Source organism: Saimiri boliviensis, chromosome 10, assembly GCF_048565385.1.
Source record: "Saimiri boliviensis isolate mSaiBol1 chromosome 10, mSaiBol1.pri, whole genome shotgun sequence".
NCBI classification, from domain to species: domain Eukaryota; kingdom Metazoa; phylum Chordata; class Mammalia; order Primates; family Cebidae; genus Saimiri; species Saimiri boliviensis.
In genome coordinates, this window is record NC_133458.1 from 83566057 (window position 1) to 83587548 (window position 21492).

Consider the following 21492-nt stretch of genomic DNA (forward strand, 5'->3'; position numbering starts at 1 on the left):
TGGCTTTCTGTTGCGCTCTTATTTACTTATTTGGCAGCAATTTTGTAGCGCTCATTGTGACTGTATCGGTAAAGTAGATAGAAATGGTAGCAGGTGGGAGTGGATGCAATGGACAGGATACGGTAGAGGATTTGTGATCTTCAGACGCCTTTTGGGGAAGCTTGCTTATCACCTTTGGGGTGGCCTTAGGATCTGTAAAATAAAAGATATAGAACTATATTTGAGAGAGGTTTTCATTCTTAACATCTATCTCTAGTTCTTTTTCCCTTCGAAGTTTTGTTACTTCTAATAGAGTGAGTACAAACTTGCTTATGTCGTCGGTTGATTTTGGTGGGATATTTGTGTGAGATGCCAAATACTTTAATTTTTTTTTTTTTTCAGAGAAAAACTAGCCGTGCTTGAAATATTTCCTTCTGTAAGGTGGTTGTATTCGTGTGTTTATTCCAATTTTTTTATTTCTAATTTTATCTGAGTTACTTTACATATTTTTCAAGTTTCCATAAACAATTTTAGGAACTCTTAAACGTCTTCTCAGACCAAATTAGAAGTGTGTATTTTCCTTAGATTTTAACTATCACTAATGGGAACCAGAAAAATAACAGTTTAAGATTTACGTGTAAAACCAATTATTGGTTTAAAGTTTCATTCTAGAATTCAACTTCCTTTCAGAATTTCAGTTATCATAGTTCTTCAGAACTACACATATAAATTGGCATTGAGAAGATAATTATAAATAGACTGATTAAAATTTGGAAGTTTTATGGTATAGTGTGTCTTAAGGGAATATTGTCAAACTAGGAGTTTTCTACCTTGGCAGTTTGAGTTACTGGTTTATAATAATTTTTATTTTGTAGAATGGTTTCTTAAAGTATGTTTGTTTGAAGGACAATTTGACATTGTCCTTGATGGTTCAAGTTGGGAGGCATCCCAAATGCCTGTTCTATGTATTTATTAATACACTCAGGATCATGTATGATAGCTATATTAATGGGTTTTATGTGTATTGTCAGAAAACGGGAAGATCTCCCTGATGTGTTTTTAAGATACCGGGTTCCAGTTAGGGTATTATAAAAGGACTTGGATGGCTTTGAAAACAAAAACAAATGCCATAATTTTGTACAGTTTAACAACATTTATGGATTCTAATTTATATGTTAATGTTTTAATGTATTACATTTTTCTTTTGCATAAAATGTACCTTTTATTAGATATTCTAATATTTTAATACACTTTCTCAGTCTTTAATGTACTTGTATTTAATAATTTCCTATAACAAAAGTGTTTTCCTCATTCACCCAGGTTTTATTTTGTTAGCGTAGATGTTTATCTGATCTCTGCTGAGCACTGTACATTGCTTCTCATCATACAGATGCCTTAAATATCACCAGCTTGTTTTGGCGTTTTCATTGTCAAGTGAAAGTGTTTATATAAATTATATTTACCTGAATGAAAAATGGTTAATTTTATAATGCAGTTAATCAAAGTTTATTTTAGGAATGAAGTCATTAAACCTGATATTAAATTTAGTATTAGTATTAAAATTAAATTACCAGTTTGTGGCCTAATTAGGCCCCAAATATGCCAACATTGGGGAAAATAGATGTTGTTTTGAGCTGAAAATGCTATCCAGACCTACTAAACCTCCACCTCTTAATGAGAGCCACTTTCTTTTATTTACAGATAAAATATACTGTAGCATAATATAGGATTGTTTAAAAAGACAGCCATGTAAATATTAACTTTATGAAATATATATGTTCAGCAAAATTTTGGAGTAAAGTAGGTGACACTTGTAACCTGAAGCTCCTTCAATCTTGAATTGAATTTATTAAGAAAAATTAACTCCCCCTAGTGGCGAGTCTCACATTGAAAATTATTAGTAGGAAATACATTTTAAATATGTTCAATTTAATTCCACTGAAATATCTTGAACATAGTAGACTCTCAGTAAATGTTTCCTTTCTTTTTGGAGCAATAAAAGTTGGGAAATTAAAGGCACTGAAGCAGCTTTACAACCAATTCATGTCCTATCTCAAGAAGAAAATATCAAAGATAAGTTTCATTATAGGATCTACGATAACTTTCCTTAGACTGTTGCCCCATACTTAGTAACACTACTCAGAAAAAGAGAACAAATCCTGTGTTTATTTTATTCTCTTTGGAAATGAAAGTGTTTGTTTAGTTATTTTGTCTCATGAAGATAGTCAAAAAGATCATTATAGAACTAAACAGAATGTTTTTCCCTAGTGATAACTTTGGACATAGTTTTGTATTTTTAAGATTTTACTGATAAAGACAAAGTTGTAATGGATTTCAGCTTATCTATGTGTAGCAAGTTAGCGCTGAATGTTGGCAAATAATAGGTGTTGAATAAAGGGCATCTGCACTTTAAAATGATACCAGCAGCAGTGGTGATTAAGCCACCCATCATGAAGTGTCAGAACTGGAAGTAACTTCTGTGCTTAGCTGATCCTTCTTTAAAATGCATACCAATAAAAGCTTTTACATTTATTAACATGTTAATAATAATATATAAAAGCATTGTCTATATTGCTATTTTTTAATGTCATGAATTTCATATATATAATACTAAATTTTGTTACTTACATAATACTCATTAAATGTTTCATATAAATGTATGATGCCATTTTAAAAATGGCGTCTAAAATATCTTTTCATTTACACAGTTATTTCTCCATCATCACTTTTCTTTCAAATAGCTTGATTTAGGTAGCATGTACATAGTAGTTATGGACACCTGCTCATTGGAACTATGAAATGAAGTAAGTGAAAGTGTTTAGTTATAGGTAACATTAAATGGCAAAAAGAGAAAACAGGTATAAATTGAAAGCACTGAATCTAAACTAAAAAAAATGAGGTCTAGTTCTTCACTATCTGGGAAATTTCTTGACCAATAAAGCAGGACCGTCAGCACCTATACTGCTACTCTCACAGCTAAAACTAACAGAAAAAAAAAAATTATAAACTGTGAAGACTGCTAAAGATATAAATGAAACAGAAACATAAATTCAATTCTTTGAATAATTTTAGCTTACATTATCACAGAACAATCAATTCTCCCATGAAACAGCAAGAGGCAGTATACGATTATGTTCTCAATTACGGCTACAGCTGAAATGTACTACCTCACTGGTGAATAAATTTACATAGTACATGCTTACTCATGTAGTTAATTAAAACAGTTACTTGGAAGTAAATGCCATACAAATCTTTTACAGGAGTACCTTTCTACTTCCACACTTCTTTTAAAATAGATATTTTGCTAGTGGTTTAATATAACAAAAAACAACTGTTTATTAGCACTTATTCTGAGACCAGTATGCATAGTTCTTTATATCATTTTCTTCATTTTTATAATAGTACTAAAGAAAGACAGTATTATTTAAGTTTATAGATAGGGAGCTGAGGTTCAAATTCAAAGTTGTTCAGGTAATGAAAAAGTGATGGATATTGGACCTTAGATCTGGTGACTTCAAAGCTTATGTTCTTACTGACTTCACAGTACTGTCCAGGTGAATAGGTTGGGAGATGAATACAGTGCAACCATATCCTAGGGCTTTTCTATTGTCCACTGTTTCTTCTCAAATAGTGTTATGGCTGAAATAAATTCTTATCATTTCCCATACATGATTTGTACTTGCTCATCTTCATACTTCTGTTTTATGTTCTTTCCTCTTAGAGTCTTTCCTCCTCTCTTGTTGATTTACTACTTACCTTCCTTCCTCTTGAAAACATTGTTTTTAATGGCTGCATAATACTCTGTTGTGCTAATACTCTATGATTTATTTAACTGTTTTCCTTTTGGGAGGAAATTTTATTCCCAACCATTTAATATTTTAACTAGTGTTTCAGATAATACCCTTGGGACATGTAAATTTTTATGCAAATTAATTTTCTTAGAAAAAATTCCTGTAAGGGAATCTGGAGATAGAAAAGTATGTATTATTTTAAGATTGAGCCAAGGGTTACACTCCAAGAGATAGTGTCAAATGAAGAAAATTTTGCTAATTACATTCCCAACATCAGTCTGGGGATGTGACTATATCATTGCAGTTTTGCTTAAAAATATTATTGTCAATTTCATAGGCAAAAAAAAAAAAGTGTGGTTGGTAATTAAAGTTATATGTTGGGATCGTGGTTGCGTATAAGAGAAGTACTTGCAGATTTTCCACTTAGGGTGTCATTTACATATTCGTTTGTTTTGTCGTATATTTTTCAGTCTTTTATTTCTTTTTACTTCTTTCTATTGAAATATTGTTTTAAAATGTATTTCTATTAAATAATACTGGCAGATTTAAAAAGTCAGTTACTGTATATATGTGGTGCGTCTTAAGTATAGCATGTTAGGCCCTATCTTTTGATGTCTTACTGTGGTAGTTAGGGATTTTAGTGCTGTGTGTCTCTCCTTAACCTTTTTCACCTTCCTCCATCCTCCCTCTGTATTTTATCACAATTTCGGATTATATATACTTTAGTGTTGTATTATTTTTGACTGTATATTGTTTACTGTTTAGCTAAGTGGTATACTGTGATTACATTTTCCTTCCTGTTCTGTGCTATTATTGATTTCTTTTCTACCTGTTTTCCATCTTCATGTTTATTTGCATCTGAGTTTAGCTATCTGTCAGGTTTTTGGAGACAGAGTGTGTGCGTCTGGCTCTCGCTTTTCTTGTTTGGTGTGATTTTTCTGGAAGAGAAAAGTAGTTGCGGAAAGCTAGGTATTCTACCATCGTGGAAATAGAGGTGTCTTGCATGTATTTAATACCTGATTTAGATGCCACATCTTCATCACCTCTTTCATAGCACCTGTGTTACTGAGCAATACATTATGCTTGATTTTGCCATGTTATGAAATATATTTCCTCCTAGTAGGAAAAAGAATGTCTTTAAAGATAGCACTATCATTTGTCTTTGAAGCTACCAGAGCTTCCCAGTACAATACCATGCTGATAGTACATATTTGAGATGTACTAATTTAACAGTTAACTACCATTTAAAATTTTTTGGTAATGTTTTAGTGATTCTGATAAGGCAGATAGATTTTATGTGGGTTCAAAGGGAATTTTAGAAACATGTGTATTTGCATAGAAGAAGAGGGAAGGGGAAACAATGAGTTTTTCAGGATTATGGAAATGATGGCGGTTTCTAGGCCATATTTCATTTTCCTTATTTTCTTTGCTGATGTCTTGTGTTGTTTACATCTTGTCATCTCTCCTTAGGTATAGCAAACAAAAGGGAAAGGGAAGAATTCATCACAGTTATAGGGAAGGAGCAGGAGGGTGGCAGAAGACTTCTGACTCATTACATGTGGCTTCCAGCCAAAATTCTCAGAAGTTTTTTAGATGTTTTTGAGTCATATAGGGAAATAAAATATCTAGCCATATTCAGCCTGACAATGAAGTTGGGATCTATTTGTGCTATGTGTCACCTCTGTGATGTTACAAAGCACATAGTTTATGATTGTAAATATTTGAAATTTATATTCAGAGATAAATATGTATGCATTGAAGCTGTGGGGCAGGAAATGAAGAATGAATGGGGTTGAGAGTTGGGCTTTTTTGGGTGTAGGTATCGTAGTATGTTAGGGAGATTTTATTGAGGAATACTTCAAATTCCCTGGCTGTTGGATGGAGAATAGCACCATAGTCAGTGCTGAGAAGGGAGTGCCCAACTTCTGGGGAATGTGAATGAGAGGGCACTTAAGTACAGGACTGGAAATAAGGATAAACAAGTTATGGGTAAGTAGACTGAAGCAGTAAGAATAGATTAAATCACCCCGAGAAAAAATCCGATAGAGCAAACTCAGTACTGTGAGAGGTAATCTCTTGTTACAAAATGTCACTTTAATCTCATGGGATTACTGAAACCATATCTTTGCATGTCATTTTGAGGTTTTATGATAAATGTTATATAAAACACAGTTATATTTATGATTAAACTAGGTTGTCAGTTTTTTCAGCTTTGTTTCAAACACTGGCTACAAATGATGAACCTTATAGACATTTTTGATGGAGATATTAAAAGAGCTTTCAAGATAAGATTAAAGCTGACGTTGAGTGTACTCTTGGGCCTGTACCACCAGCAGCTAAAGCTTGCAGGGCTTCTAAACAGAAGGATGGCATGCAGTCAGCTAGAGTCTTGGTTTCGTAATAATTTTGATCACAGATTGGGACAAGATTTTTGAAGTGAAGGTTTCAAAAAATAAGGTGTTGCTCCTTTGCCTGACCAACATCATATGTTCTATTTCAGGAGATATTTGAACTCTGGAGCACCCAAATCCAATCTTACAGGGATGTTTATTTATATTTCAAATAGCCTTTTTCTTAAATAACGGTTAGCAGTGTTCTTTGGTAGAAATTCGAAGACAATATAAAAGTAAAAACAGCATAATCCAAGTCAAGTGTAGTTAATGTAAGATTACCCTCTATTTGTAATCGTTCTGTGTATATTCAAGATGTATGGATAGATATTAAATATTTTCACAAAATAATTTTGTACATTTCTCACAAAATCAGTGAAAAAGTGGGTCAAATGCATTACCTTTGTTAGCTTCAACAATCTGACATTTTATAAACTTCCGAATTGTTGAGTCCAGTGGGTACTTCTCAGCCCTGGCCTTAATTTCTCTGTGTATTTGACTGTCTTCTGTGACCTCCAAAATATTCTACCCTGTTTTTTTTCTGTCTGTTTTATCATTTGTCCTCTGTGTCTGTGCCTCTTCCACAGCCCTATACCTAAATGTTAGTATTACTGAGTTCTGTCCTCAAGCAACTTTTCTTCTTGTTTGGTGTAACTCTCATTGGAAATTTTTTTTCCAAGCTACAAATTGCAGAACCATTTGCAACCTCTCCTCACTCAATGTTTTCCTCTTCCTTGCTTTCTGTGCCACATTAGTTTAGTTAAGTGAACATTTGGGTCTGGCTTAAATCTCTCTTCAAGCCAGTCCTTGCTTTATCTCACTATTACTGCCTTTGGTCAGGTTGTGATCATTTGTTTTCTTGGCACTTTTGGTCAGCAAACATTGATTGAGAGTCCATTCTGTGTCAAGTAGTATGCTGGGCTTTAAGGATACGATAATGATTACGTTTTCATTGAAATAAGGGTGGCAGGCAAACAGATGTAAGCAATTAGGTTACTTGAAAATAGGAATTTGCTCTCATATTATTTTGTAAGATACACAGTAATACAGTAGAAATATAGACAGTTTTACATGATTAAAAACAAGTGTCAAAGTCTAGTGTGAGGCTGAATATTGCAAAGAGCCAGCACAAAAGGGGGAGCAGTAGCACATGAAGGGATACGTTCACGTTATTATTATTTCTCCCCATGTGATAGCAGCTTTCCTTGCTTCAGTGTTTGTGTTACTGTCTTCCCTCCAGTGTTTCATAATCATTACTGGAAAGCTACCAAGAGTGCAGGACTGGGCTGTATACACATTTTCTATTTATTTGAAGTTGTTTGTATGGAATATTACTTAATGGAATGGTTGTATAAGACATTTGTATAAGAAGCCGAATGGGGCATAGTAGCTAATCCATTGTGAGGCAAGTCAGGAAGGATTTCACGAAAGGGATCTACTCGAGCGGGACTTGAAGCGGGTGGGACATAACAAGGCCGTTGTATGAAAGCACCAAAGCACATTTTGTAACTGTAGCTGATTTCTTAGCTCTGGGGTAGAATAGACAAAAACGGCTTTGGCTAGAAGAAATGAAGCCAGAGGGGTAGATAGAAGCTAAAGATCATGAAGGATTTTGTGTGCGACACTAAGGAACACAGTGCAGAGCTACCGAAGGATTTTCATCAGAGGAATGACTTAGTGAGATTTATGTTTTAGAAAGAAGTTCCTGGTGGCCCAGAATCCTAACTTCAGCAAACCCTGCCCTGCTTTCTGTATTCTCTATCACTAGAGTCAGGTTGGTAAAACACAAGGCTGATCTTGTAAATCCCAGTTCAACACTTAAGATGACTCCCAGATGCCCAAGTCTGATTTTCTACCATCACTTTGCTATCTCCTCTATCTTGAACATTTTTTCATCAGACACCCACATGGCTCACTTCATTTTACTTATGTCTGTGCTGAAACATCACATCAGAGAGACCTTCCCAGGCTATCCAAACCAGCATCATCTCCGTCACCCCTTAGTTTCTTACCTTGCTTTTTCTTCTTAGCACTCACCAGTCCTGAAAGCTATATGTTTATTTGTTTATTTCTGCATCTTCCACCTAGGATGCAAGCTCCATAACAACAGGAACTTTAGTATATTTTGTTCACCTGTAAGTATTCTGTGCTGGGCACTTGATAGGTATTCAATATTTGTTGAAAGAACGTGGCCTTAACCATCTGTCTTCTCTCTCTTTCACCCTGTGCTTCTTCCTTCAGATGGTGGAATTCTCACAGTTCACCAGTCCTTAGTTAAACCTCCTCATGAAATACTGTCCCTCGCTCAAGATCCATCTCAGATACTACTTTTTCTGTAAAATATTTTTTCAAGTAGTTGCTGCTTCTGCTTAGCTCTCATGACACTTTTTGAACATTTAGGTGAAAAGTGTTTTCCTGGGCTGTCCAGTATGTGTCGGGTAGAAATAAATACTTATTAAGAAGTTATTAATTAAGCAGTAGAGAATTACACAATGAAGTAGACAGGCATTAAAGGTAAAGTTTTAAATTTGTTGGTTAAGTGGAGAAATATAATAATTAGGTGTGACTTGAAGTTTGTTTATAAATGCAATACAATTAGAGGAAAATAGCTAGGGGAACCATCACCAATTTCTGTTATATTCACAGTTGTACAAACAATTTGGAGAAGGTATCTGTTAATACAAACACACACACACACACACATACCATTTTGCCAATGTATTACCTGTTTTTTGTAGAAATACTTACTTTTCATCATCTTTCTGCATCCAGTATTACTTGTCCACATACATCATTGAAAAGAAATTATCTAGAAATGTTTTGATTGGGTCATATTAATAGCTGTATGCCCAGACCAATGTCTACTTTACCAAAGCTGATATAATTCCATTAGAAGTGTCAAAAATGTCTTTGTTGTAAGAAAATGCTGGATAATTACTTTTCTGGCTAATAGGAAGGTATAGCGGTATAGGGTATAAATTACTTTGGTTTTCCAATTCAGCATGAGTATCTATGATCCTTAAATTCACTTTAAGTGATGAGTGTCTGCTATGAAATCCTGGCCAGGGGCTTTGTGTGAAGTTGTTCAGCTTTTCACTTCTGAAATCATATTCTTTAACCTGTAAGTATCTTTTTACTCAGGTGAAAATCATGCTGAATTGTTTAGGGTTTCATTGAACTTTCTGAGACACAAACTATGAAAGCTTTTACATGTATTTATATTACTTGTTGACAAATAATAGAAGTTGTCATTACTGACAACTTTTGCTTTTACATGTAGGCAATAATTCTACTTATGAATATTTGAATAACCTACTTATTCTATGAATATTTGAATACTCTACTTATTCTATGAATATTTGAATATTCTATGAATAAGTAGAATTACTGCCTACATGTAAAAGCAAAAGTTGTCAGTAATCACAGCTTCTAATATTTGTCAACAAGAAATATAACAAAAGTCAAATTTATTCTTTTTTTAATATTTGAGGACCACATTAGATGGCTGGAGGACCATCTGCAGGTGGCAGAGGGGCTTTGGGACATTATCTCTAATGAGATGAAAGTAAATAAATACAGGAAGCTGGTGATATGAAGATAAATACTTTATTTAGGATTGTCTTTCTTGACAGCATCAATGATGCTGAGAGGCCTCCTGTGGAAGATAGAAAAGGAAGTATGATTTTCATATAATTTATCACAGATTTCTCTCTTTTTTCCACCTAACAATGGCTAATACATTAGAGAGGGGAAAAAAAAAATTCCCAATAGATCTGTTAATTGGGAATCACTATACTACAAATGCATTAATTATAAGTAAACATTTTCCTCTAATGAGTTCATAAGCTTTTTAATGAACTAATAGGAAAAATTTATCCCCTTTCCTTCTTTTTCTTAATTAAGATGTGAAAGGAAGATTTAAGAAACACTTATGTAAACTTGAAATAGACTTTACAAGTTTGTTGTATTAGAGAAATATTTGAAGATATGTTATAATGCAATAAAAATTTTTGCTTTTTAAAGGATTTTTATGGTATTTTATTTGTTTTTCAGAGTAAAGCCAATCCCGGCTGAAGGAATCAAGTCAAATCCTTCCAAGCGGCATAGAGACCGACTTAATACGGAGTTGGACCGTTTGGCTAGCCTGCTGCCTTTCCCACAAGATGTTATTAATAAGCTGGACAAACTTTCAGTTCTTAGGCTCAGTGTCAGTTACCTGAGAGCCAAGAGCTTCTTTGATGGTAAGACAGAAGGGTTTAATTTGTCTGCAATCACGTATTTTTTTTTTTTAAAAAAAGCTATTAAATATGGCTGTTTGTGTTAATAACTATAAAAATTAGCCATATTTGAAAACATTTTGTTTATTGTTGTATAGCAAAACTTCAGTGGCAAAGCCAGATATATAAGTCTTAAAACCAATTTTCCAGTTTTATTCATCAAACAGATGCAGCCGCTGAAATGATGCATGGTATCATTCTTTGAAAATCATCTATTCAGAAGTTATGCTCAAATTGATTATGTCCAATTCCAGTTTCCCTTCTACTTCAAGTTTTAAAAGTCTCTTTTTAAGAAAAAAAAAAAAAAGGAAAGGATAAAACACTATCTTGCTGGATTTTCTGTGTTTTCATAGACATGTCATTTTATCCCTCCAAACTTACGTGTTTCTAATCTTTTACATTACTTGTATACTGACAGCAAGAAATATAATTAAAACTTTTTTTTTTTCACTAGAAAGAACATTTACTTACAAACATCAATAGAATTGGATTTTATTCTCTATTGTGTCACTGAAAACTATTTGGCTTTAACCAAACCAGGTAGCATCCTCATACCTCAGTTTCCTCAGCAGTAAAAGTTAAGGTTTTGAGCTAGGTGGCTGGATAATACTTGTTACCTTTAAATCACAATAGAAGTTTTTGTTTGCAAATAATGTTTCAGTTTGTTGTCTCATGTAAAATCATTTTTTGATTTTTACCTGTGATAAGGCAGAAATCGAATTTTTAAGGAAATGGTCTTTTAAAAATGTCATATAATTTTACTAATTGTAGCAAGTTAATGATAAAATCTCAGTGGCCAGTGTCAGTCAGTGCTTCTCATACTTTAATGTGTTTACAAATCACATAGGAATCTTGTTAAGATGCAGATTCTTGTTCAGTAGCTTTAGATGTGGCCCTAGATTTTGCATGTTTAACGAGCTCCAAGATGGTGCTGATCCTGCCATTCTAGGTCATTAGGAAGTGCCTAGACAACACGTTTATAGATACTCGAATTGGTAATTTGTGTTTAGAATATTGCAACAGTTAATTTCCCTTTAGATTTATGTTTACATAATGCGATTTGTTTAGTCTCAGCATCTTTTTATTTATTTGCTTGCTTGCTTGCCTGTCTCTGTGTTCTTTCTTTTGGACAAAAGCTATTTATTTTAACAGTTGTGTTCTGGGCAGTATACAGATTTGAGGATAGTGATTTCAGGAAAGGTTATGTATTTCCAAGTTTCATAGTAAACAAATTTTCTCTGACCTGTACAAAAAGTATTTGAATTTTCAGTTGCATCTATACCAAGCCCTTTATCTTGGGAGAGGAGTTAAGGAGTATTCAGTGATGTGTCTGTGAGTATGTGTTTATTAGCTGTAGTCATTTTGCCGACTTAGTTGAAACTAGAATTCACGTTTCTAGATTCCTTATATTGTTTTTTCTGACCAAATAATTACTTATTTTCTTCTGGGAACTGTTACATAGCAAAGCACTGAGGATTTTTTCCTAGACCTGTGGTTCTTAAAAATGTAGTACCCAGACAGGCAGCATCAGCATCACCTGGGAACTTGCTAGAAATGCTAATTATTGGGCCCAAACCTAGACCTATGCTATCTAAGGTGGTGGGACCCTTGGTGGTGGGATCCTTGGTGGTGGGATTCTTGGTAGTGGGGCTAGATGCATGTTAAAGTTTAGGAGCCGCTACATAGATTGTAACTTCAGGCCTCCTCCCAGCTTCACAGAATATTGTCCTGATCCCTAGCATTTACTCACATGCTGTGCTCAGTGCTTGACCATGTGGTGGCAGATTCTGTGATGTGTAAGACGTGGTTGCCATCCTTAGAGAGTCTGGAGTCGAGAAGCACGGGAGGCATTATTCCTTGACTCTGATAAAGGTTTATTGACTTGAGTAATTTTACCTTTCCGTTTTCTGCTCTTTATAATGGGGAATCAAATTATATATGTTAAAAAAAAAGTGTTGGTTTTTCCTCTGTTTAGTTGTGTGTGTGTGTGTGTGTGTGTGTGTGTGTGTGTGTACACCTAGGCAGATACATACATATGTATGTATGAAGCATACACACATATATATAAACAAATATATATTTAATGTGTACGTTATGTGTGTGTGTTCATGTATATATACACACAGACACATATACTTGATTAGATAGGTGTCCTGTTACTCAGTGCCTCACGTAAAGATAAAGAACGTCATAGTTTAACACAGGATTCATCATAGAATTATTAAAAACCGTTTTCTCAGCTCTTCATTAATGAGTTTGTCTGTTTTTATTCTGGCTCAGTGTATTCGACAGTGGGATCTTACCACCTATTTGCATGATTCCCTTATCAACTATCTTATCTTTAATGTTAGGTCTTTTTCAAGCAGCAATGTGCATAAGAATTACTAGAAAGCTTTTTAAAATGCATATTATAATGCATGCACCTGCTGGTATAAGTAAGTTCTATGTAAAACCCAAGAATCCGTATTTTAACACGGATGTTACAGAGTCTGAGGCAGTGATTTAGCCTAGCCTTGATTATGCCCTGAACGAGTTAATTTTTTTTCTTTGCCTTCAGGATGACAAATACAAACACACAAAATTTAAAGAAGTCTATAAATATCTTTGCTTGGGTTTTAGTAGTGTACATTCAGCCTAAGCAATTCTTAGTTTGTTTGATACAGAAACATAGAGTTAGAAGGAAAATTAAAATAATCTGTTCTTTTTTTTAATCCCCAAATTTCCTCCAGACTACTGGTGATCTAGAAAGGCAATGCACCATTTCAGAGCACACAGAGATTGAAATTATAAGAGTTACTCTTATGACCTGAATAAATGGTAAATGCAGATGGAGAGGCTTGGAATGTGCTAACAATGATTAGTAGTTTTGTGTGCTGTTAGATCCACTCTCCCACTATTAGGGAAACAGTATAGCGAAGCGAAGGGAAGCTCAAAGTGAATAACAGGATGCAAACAGGGGGTGTGTAAATTCCTGCGGAAAGAACAATATAAACGAGTAATCATACAATCTTGTTAGAAAGGAAACTCAAGTTTTACTGTAACAATAGATATTTTTCCAAGAAAATACATCTATTTATTGCAAGTTTAAATAATCCAACCTGGATGGATCTTCTTAAAGTTTGGAACCATGACTATACTGCTGCTGCTGTCTGAAAAGCAACACTGAAGTTTTAAGTAGTACATTAATGTTTATCCATTTCTAATAAATTAATACATTTTGAAATAAACTTTAAATACTTGAACAAGGCTTAGTAATTTTTCAGTTTTTATGAAGTTCAAAACAGTTTCCTTGACATGATTTAATATTACATTTAAATATATTATCGCTGAGATGGAGAGCATTTAAGAAATTTAAATAACTTATTGATTACAATCAATAGTAGTTTATTAATAGAGACTAGGATTTGGGTGGTTACAACCTAGCCTTTGAAATTGGTTAATGTGAAGAGAAAGGATTGTTTCCTCCTATGTCTCTTAAAATTATTAAACACTGTACACTGGGCTTGTTGACTAATCTTATCAGCATGTTTTATTCTTAACTTCAGCATATATTTAATACAGTTTTTAATGAGATTTTCTTTTTTTGAAATGCTCATTATTATGTAAATATTTTGTTCAAAGTATTCTGGTTTTAAACAGCTACCCCCAAAATTAAGAATTTGGTAATGACTGCTCTTCATTTTCGGTTTACATGCAAATACCTAATAAGCCTGACAAAATGGAGCTAAGATTTCTGAATTTCTAATTTCAAAGTCTTGAATTTGCAACTGTCATAGAGAATAGTATTCTTCTAGTTATTTTTAAAATAAGGTAATGTTAGGGAAAATCTAAGACTTGAATCGTACGTGCTTAAAATAATCACCGTTTTATAAAATGTAGAATTATTTAAAATATTTTATATTCATTAAGCCTAAAAATGCTGTGGGAAGAGAGGATAATCGTTATATTATGTGATGATCTAACATTTATTTGACCCCATTGTTTATCATGGATCTTTCTTTGCTTTATTTTAAATTAAAAATTACAAGTGCTCTGTTCTTGGTCTTCTTTTGCAGATGCTTTAACAGTTCATTCCCAGTTCATTAGGTTTTCGAAAGAGAACTTTTGTGTTTATTCATCTTCAGCTTGTGCATTTCTCTGAATTTTGGTTGTTTTGGTATCTTTCTAGACCAGAACATTATTCTTGAAAAACAAGTATATATACATGTGTATATGCAAAGAACAAGCTTGAACAAGCAGTAAAAGTGAATTAAATAGTAAGGCACTTTTAAGTGTTGATGTTTTGTAAAATCTAATAGATTTGTATGTCTGCATTTTTATTCATGAGAATTTTATAATTTCATCTGCTTTGCTATAATTAAAAAATTTCTGTGTGTCAAGTAATTTGCCAAAGTTTCGGTATCACAGTATTATAGCAAATGTTACTTCTTAATTCTAGGACTATCCAAAGTAGGTTTGTTTGCATAACAGTTTAGCGCATTTGAAATCACCAGAGAAACTTACTTGTTTTACCCATGGCATTATCCATCTTACATGGTAATTTAATTATTGTTTTCCTAATTCACATATTCAAATGTGAAACTCTAATTATGATATTCATGATAACTTTCATAGCTAAAACTATATAAATCTGGATTCTTTTAAAATTTTAATTTATGGACTTCCTACAATAAAACCCCTGCAGATTTAAACATGAATAAATACAAAGAATAGTAGAGCATTCTTATTGAATGAATATACAAATCCTGGCTCTCAGATTTAATATTGTAACCTCTTTGGTTCAGGAATTTAATCTTTCTTTTCCTCAGATATCCTGATTAACAGTATAAGATTTATTAGATTACATGAATAAATGTAATATGATAGAACTTTATGTAGGTTTTTTTTTTTTTTTGCTGCCTTTGTTTGCTTTGACAACTATTTTGAAGAACACGGTGACAAATACCTGAGATTCAAACAATCTAAACTCATTCCCTCATTTCTATATTTTCCTGCTTCCCTGTCTCTTTTAAATTTACTGACTTAATGGCTTTCTGTTTGATCATTACCTAGTCTTGCATGGCTCTAGAATTCTTGTTTATTTGGCTCTCAACAGGTCTAGTTAGTCATGAATTTATACCTTTAGTTTTTTGTTTTGTTTTTGTTTTTTTGCTTTTTAGGGAGACTACCATTGGGCTAACATTAAACTCACCAATTTTCATCAATTTTTCTTTTTCAGAAAATTTTCAAATACAGACATTTAAATTTCTATAGTTAAATCTTATGATATTTTGTGAGACTTTGTGATCTGGTTAATGGAAATGTACACCTTCATGTTATAGTGTTTTAGAAAATATATTCACATATAATATTAATTACGTTAAAGTCTGAAGAAATTTTTAGTAATATTTATGTATTATTTTAAAATCCCTCTCTAACAGCTTTTTGACTTTTTGATCAATGAATTTTAATGAGTAACTTGAATTCATTTATTTGCTCATGGCTGGAGATTTAGATTTTAGAGTCATTGTATCACTGGAATAACATTTTGAGCCATTAAAGTGAATAAAATATTCCAGGGGAGAGCTTGTAGAATAGGAGGAAAAGTACCAAAAGATAAGATGTTTTAAGGATGAGCAGGGGTGGAAAAAAGGGAAATCTGCGGAATATGAAAGTATGCTAAGGTGATAATGAGTTGACTTAAGATGCCTTCATTTGATGTGTTAAATTCTTAAATTAGAGGGCCAGAGGGAAACCTGTATATGAAAGTGTGAACTGAAATGAAATGAAAGTGTATACAGAAAAATAATTGTACTAGAGAAGGTCATTTCCATTCCTTGTTTGTCCATAAAGGCCAAGAAGCTGTTCAGGTATTAGCATTCTGTTGGGCATTTTGTAGTCTCAAAACCTGTAATCTCAGCATTTTGAGAAGTGGGAGTGGGAGGACAGCTTGAACCCAGGAGTTTGAAACCAGCCTGGACAATGTAGTGAGACCTCGTCTCTACAAAAAATAAATTAGCTCGGCTTGGTGGCACAGTTCTGTATCCCAGTTACTCATGAGGCTGAGGGGCGAAGATCTCTTGAGCCCAGGATGTCAAGAATGCAGTGAGCCGCGATCAGGCCACTAAATTTCAGGAGTGAGACTCTGTCTTCCACACACACAAAAGAGGGAGACAAGCAGTCTAAGGGAATTGGTTGACATAAAGAACCTTAACAAATTGTCCACCCTGAATTCTTCGTGTGTTTTCTAGCCTGAAATTTTCCCACACAATTGTCATTTTTTCCAAACATTCTGTTGTCAGTTGGATTTTTTATCATGTCTAGTTTCTGTGTTAGGGATACATTTCATCTCTTTATCTGAGCATGGTAGAGGGAGATTGTGTTTTGTGATGAAAACACTGACAGGCAGGAGATGTGGATGCTGGTTCAGTTAACAAATCTTGTGTTTTTCGATAGACTTTAACCTCACCATTCCATAGGGTCTTCATCATCTCAGCAAGTTTGATAATGATGCTTGCTATCCCTGATTAATTAGGTTTGTAGTGAATTAATCCTAAAAATGAGAGCTCTGTGAAATAAATTTTATAATTAACATTGCTACTGTTATGGAAATGAGAGTTATTTCCTGCAGAATACTGATATTTCACTTGTTTTAATGGAGAATTTTCTGTGCTTTGGTGAGGATACAAAATTTGGGCCTTGTATGCTACTTGCTGTATTGGATACATGTTGAATTTTGTGTTATTATGCTATGTCTTAGTCTTAAATTAGGTGCTTCAGTTTTTATGTTATTACAACAATTTTGTGTAAAATTATATTATTTCCTGAAGACATTCACAATAATAACTGATTAACAGCATGGAAATGATAATTTTAAGAAGTATGATGGAATTCAATCCAGAACACTCATGAGTTATTTTCTAAATCCTGAGGTTCTAAGTCTCTGTTTCTCCAAGAGTGGCACCTTGTTCTCAGCATCACCAGGGAAGTTGTTAGCTGTGCAAACTGTAGACCCCTATCCTAGACCTACTGAATCAGAAATTCTATAGGTGTGGCTAAGCATTGTATTTTTAGCCTTCCAGGTGATACTAATGTCTGAAAGTTTAAGAATCACTGGTATCATTATGTTACTTAAAATGCAGTTTGAATACTACTCTTGTATATATGAAAAGCTGAATGCAACTCATTCTCCACTGAAAAGGTCCATTAACTGCTCTTGATGGTTCTATTAATGCAGAGATTTGACATATAGAGGAATTGTATAAAACTGAATGTGTATCAATGAATAACTAGAAGAATGTTAAACATTTTTGGAAATCAGATTTCACATGAGAGTTGGGATAGGGCAAACTTTTAAGGATTTTTTGACCTGGAAAGTGATGTTTTCTATATTTGCTAAAAAGATAGTTACACTAGTTTCTCAGCCTACAATCATAAATATATAAACAAACATTTACATTTTTAAAAAAACTGAGTATTCTTTCATTCTACCATGGTTATTAGAAATTTGTAGGCAGAAAAACAGTAGTCTGTCAATATCATTAGAAGGTACTGGACTATGTAGACCTAATCTCTGTTTCCCAGGAATTTAGAATATAACATAGGCTTCTTTAGTTGTTTCCCTCCTTCCCTCAAAAGAACATTTCTTTTACAAAAGCAAATACTGTGTTAGAGTGAAACATGTATGTTTTACCAGTAGGCATGTAGAAGAAGCTCCTTTTGTGTACACTAATATATTATTTGGAAATACCCATCATAACAGACTAAACTAAACTGGGAATGTTTTTCTTAAATTAAAGAAATACCGCATTACTTAACCCTTTCTAATTTATAAAAGTTTATGTGGTTGCTTGAATTTTATAAGTCATAGCTTTACTGTCCTTTATGTTTATGTCAATATGGGAATGGAATTGAATTTTCCCTGCCAAAGTAGTAAAGGGGATGGTAAATATTATGAAATAAATTGAATTTATAGCAACAATTAGGGACGAAAAAGGGATATACTTTTCCCTGGCAAGATTTTTATCATGTCATCTTTCTGTTTAAATGCAAACTATGGTAACAAATATAAAATATAGTTTACCACTATTCCGTATCCCTCATGGTTTTTTTTTTTTCTTTTGGCCAATTCAAAGCATGTGATGTGAAGAAATCTGCTTTTAGGGAGAACTGGAAATCTGAACTTACATGTATAAGGAAGGAAAGTACCATATTATGAAACATGGATATGGTTAAATGCGTGTGGGAATAACACTTGAGTCATCTGCGGTATGACTATTTGATATTACTGTGATATATTTGCATTCTAAATTCATAATTTGTTAAATTCTTACTTTTATTATATGACTGCTTCATAGGTCTTTCAATGAGGAAATAGTGAAATATTTTGGTAGTTTACTATCTTAACATTTTACTGTATGTTCAGAGTCTGAATCTCACACTTTGGAAAGTATGAGAATATCCCCACCGACAGGGAAGATTTTAACAAATGCCCATTACGGTATAGCAGATGCTTCCCATCTTATTTATTTTCAGATATTACATTTTGTTTCTGTGGACTGTGGTAAATTTAATTCCAGTGGTGTAACGTTTAAAGTGTCATTATGCATATAATTTATGTAACTGTTTATAGTTTTAAAGTATAGTTTATCCTTGATTAATGCAATAATAACACAAACAGCCAATTAATGTGTATTTTGTGTATGTATCATATGCTGTATTTTTACTACAAGGTAGACTAGAGAAAAGAAAATGTTATTAAGAAAATCATAAGGAAGACAAAGAATATTTACTATTCATTAAGTGACATAGATCGTCATACAGCTCTTCATCCTTGCTGTCTTCATCTTGAGTAGGCTGAGGAGGGGTTGGTCTTGCCGTCTTGGGAGTTGCAGAGTCATGTAAGTTGACGTGCATAGTTCAAACCTATGTTCAAGGATCAGACATAATTTCAAATACGTCATATAATCATTATAGTAGTTCTATTAAATACTGATTACTGCCCTCAAATTAAAGATGATAAAATACTCAATTACCCCCTCAGGGCACTTTGATTATAAGTTTCTCCTCATGGTTTGAGGGTGTATAAACTCAGCATAGACTTTGTTACTTCTGTCCTTGATTGTCAGTGATTGATTCCAGGCATTAACCAGGTATTCTACATGTTATTTTCATCCTCACGAAAATTTGTCTCAAGAGGTAGTATTGTCCTCATTTAAAGGTGAGGAAATTAAAGGTCAAAGGTGTGTAGCATAGTGGACAGTGGTTAATAATAGCTCACACCCTGAGTTCTGGCTACCTGAATTTTTGCCTAAGCTCTACCCCTTTAATCTCTATGACCCTGGGAACATTTTCTCAAACACCCTAAGTCTCAGTTTCCTAACATATTGAAAGAACAATGTCAGTCTTGTAAAAATACTGTGAAGACTAAGTAGGATCTAATACGTGAAAAGTGCTAGTTTTAACAGTGTATGCCCAATATCACATGATTACTAAGGTTACTTAGATGGTGGGAAGCAGCTCTTGTCAAAGTGTCTCATGTCACTTTCTTACCCATTGCTCTCTTTCTAATCAGGGCAAGCAACATATACACGAAAATGAGTAGTATAAATTGATAGAGTTTCTAGTAATATTAACAGAGGTAGTAGACATGATAGCAAGAAATAGAAGAAAAACTTCATGCAGCATTAGAAATTACATAGTTTAGGCTGAGAGGTCATGACATAAAACGAGTTTCCTAAAAAGGCACAGCAGTGTTTTTAAAATGATGTTGAAAGTCCACCCTTCTCAGACTCATCTTTGCACAGTATTTACTTAAATTATTTACCAATGATTAACCTTGAACACAAAAACAGCAGAAATATTTGCGTATTTGTTTTTGGTAGAAACCTCCAGTGATCATTCCCCCAAATTAACTTGTTACTTTTCCTATTTAAGCAGTAGTTATATGTGTTAAATATCATCCTTCCAACATTTATAGTTATAAGCATTGTTGTTTAGAAAGAATTTGTTCTTTTTATTTTTTTCTCTACTTCAAGTTCCTCTAATACTTTAATTAAACCCTATTCTGGTACTTAGTATTTTTTGACATTGTTTTCTAATTCTTTATTTCCATAGCGTATATGCCCTACTTAAAGACAGGGTCTGACTCTAGTGTCTAATTACATTGGCTAATACCCCAGTATAAGCCCAAGAACAAATTATAGGTTACTCTGAGATGAATGGTCTCTTTCATTGCATAGTCATCTTCTCAGTGATCAAGTAGTTATCTCTTAATATTTTTCCATGTTTTTCTACTGCCAGTGAATCTAGGTGGAACTAATACCAATTGTATTGATTGAATATTAATTATAAGAGATTCTCCATGATAATTTAGATATTTAAGATCTGAGAATCTGACACTGTTATTGTTAATTTTTAGGCTGATTTCATAATTTAAGGGTTTGGTTTTGTTGTTTTCTTTTTAGAAGCAAGTCTTACTGATGCTTGGTGTCACTCTTTTTTTTTTTTTTTTTGGAGATGGAGTTTCACTCTTGTTACCCAGGCTGGAGTGCAGTGGCGCGATCTCGGCTCACCTCAACCTCTGCCTCCTGGGTTCAGGCAATTCTCTTGCCTCAGCCTCCTGAGTAGCTGGGATTACAGGCACGTGCCACCATGCATACCAAAGTTTTTAGGAAAGTAACAGAATATAGTTGACTCTGACATTGTATGGTTTCAGTGCATTCAAGCAAATGTGGCCGTTAGTAAGCAAGCAACAACATAACTTACAGAATAGAAAGGGAGAAAGCACCATTCTCTCTTCTATCATTCTCTCTGTCTGTACAGATTAAACATTTCCTTTGGTCTTGATGAACTGTTAGGTCAGTTTACCTCAAAAACTGTTTTTTGGCCTAAGGAAATCTGTTCTCTGGCCTTTCGAAGTTGTTTTATTCAGAGACCATGCTTTTGGCTGTTTGTTGCAAAGAAGTATGATTCTGCAAAGGCAAGAACTTGGCATGAGATTCTGGTGTGACACATTCACCGATGATTTATCAGAAAATACACTGCAAACATGAAAGACTGCAGATGGTTTTATAT

General features: G+C 33.6%; 1 protein-coding gene across 1 annotated transcript in view; it reads left to right on the forward strand.

Annotated features, from left to right (window-relative positions):
* The window catches only part of AHR (aryl hydrocarbon receptor), a 46646-nt gene that overhangs the window by 598 nt on the left and 24556 nt on the right, over window positions 1–21492 (forward strand). The window contains exon 2 of the mRNA XM_003938677.4: window positions 10214–10401. Within this exon, the coding sequence (XP_003938726.3) occupies window positions 10214–10401 (188 nt within the window). The remainder of the gene's footprint in view (window positions 1–10213; window positions 10402–21492) is intronic.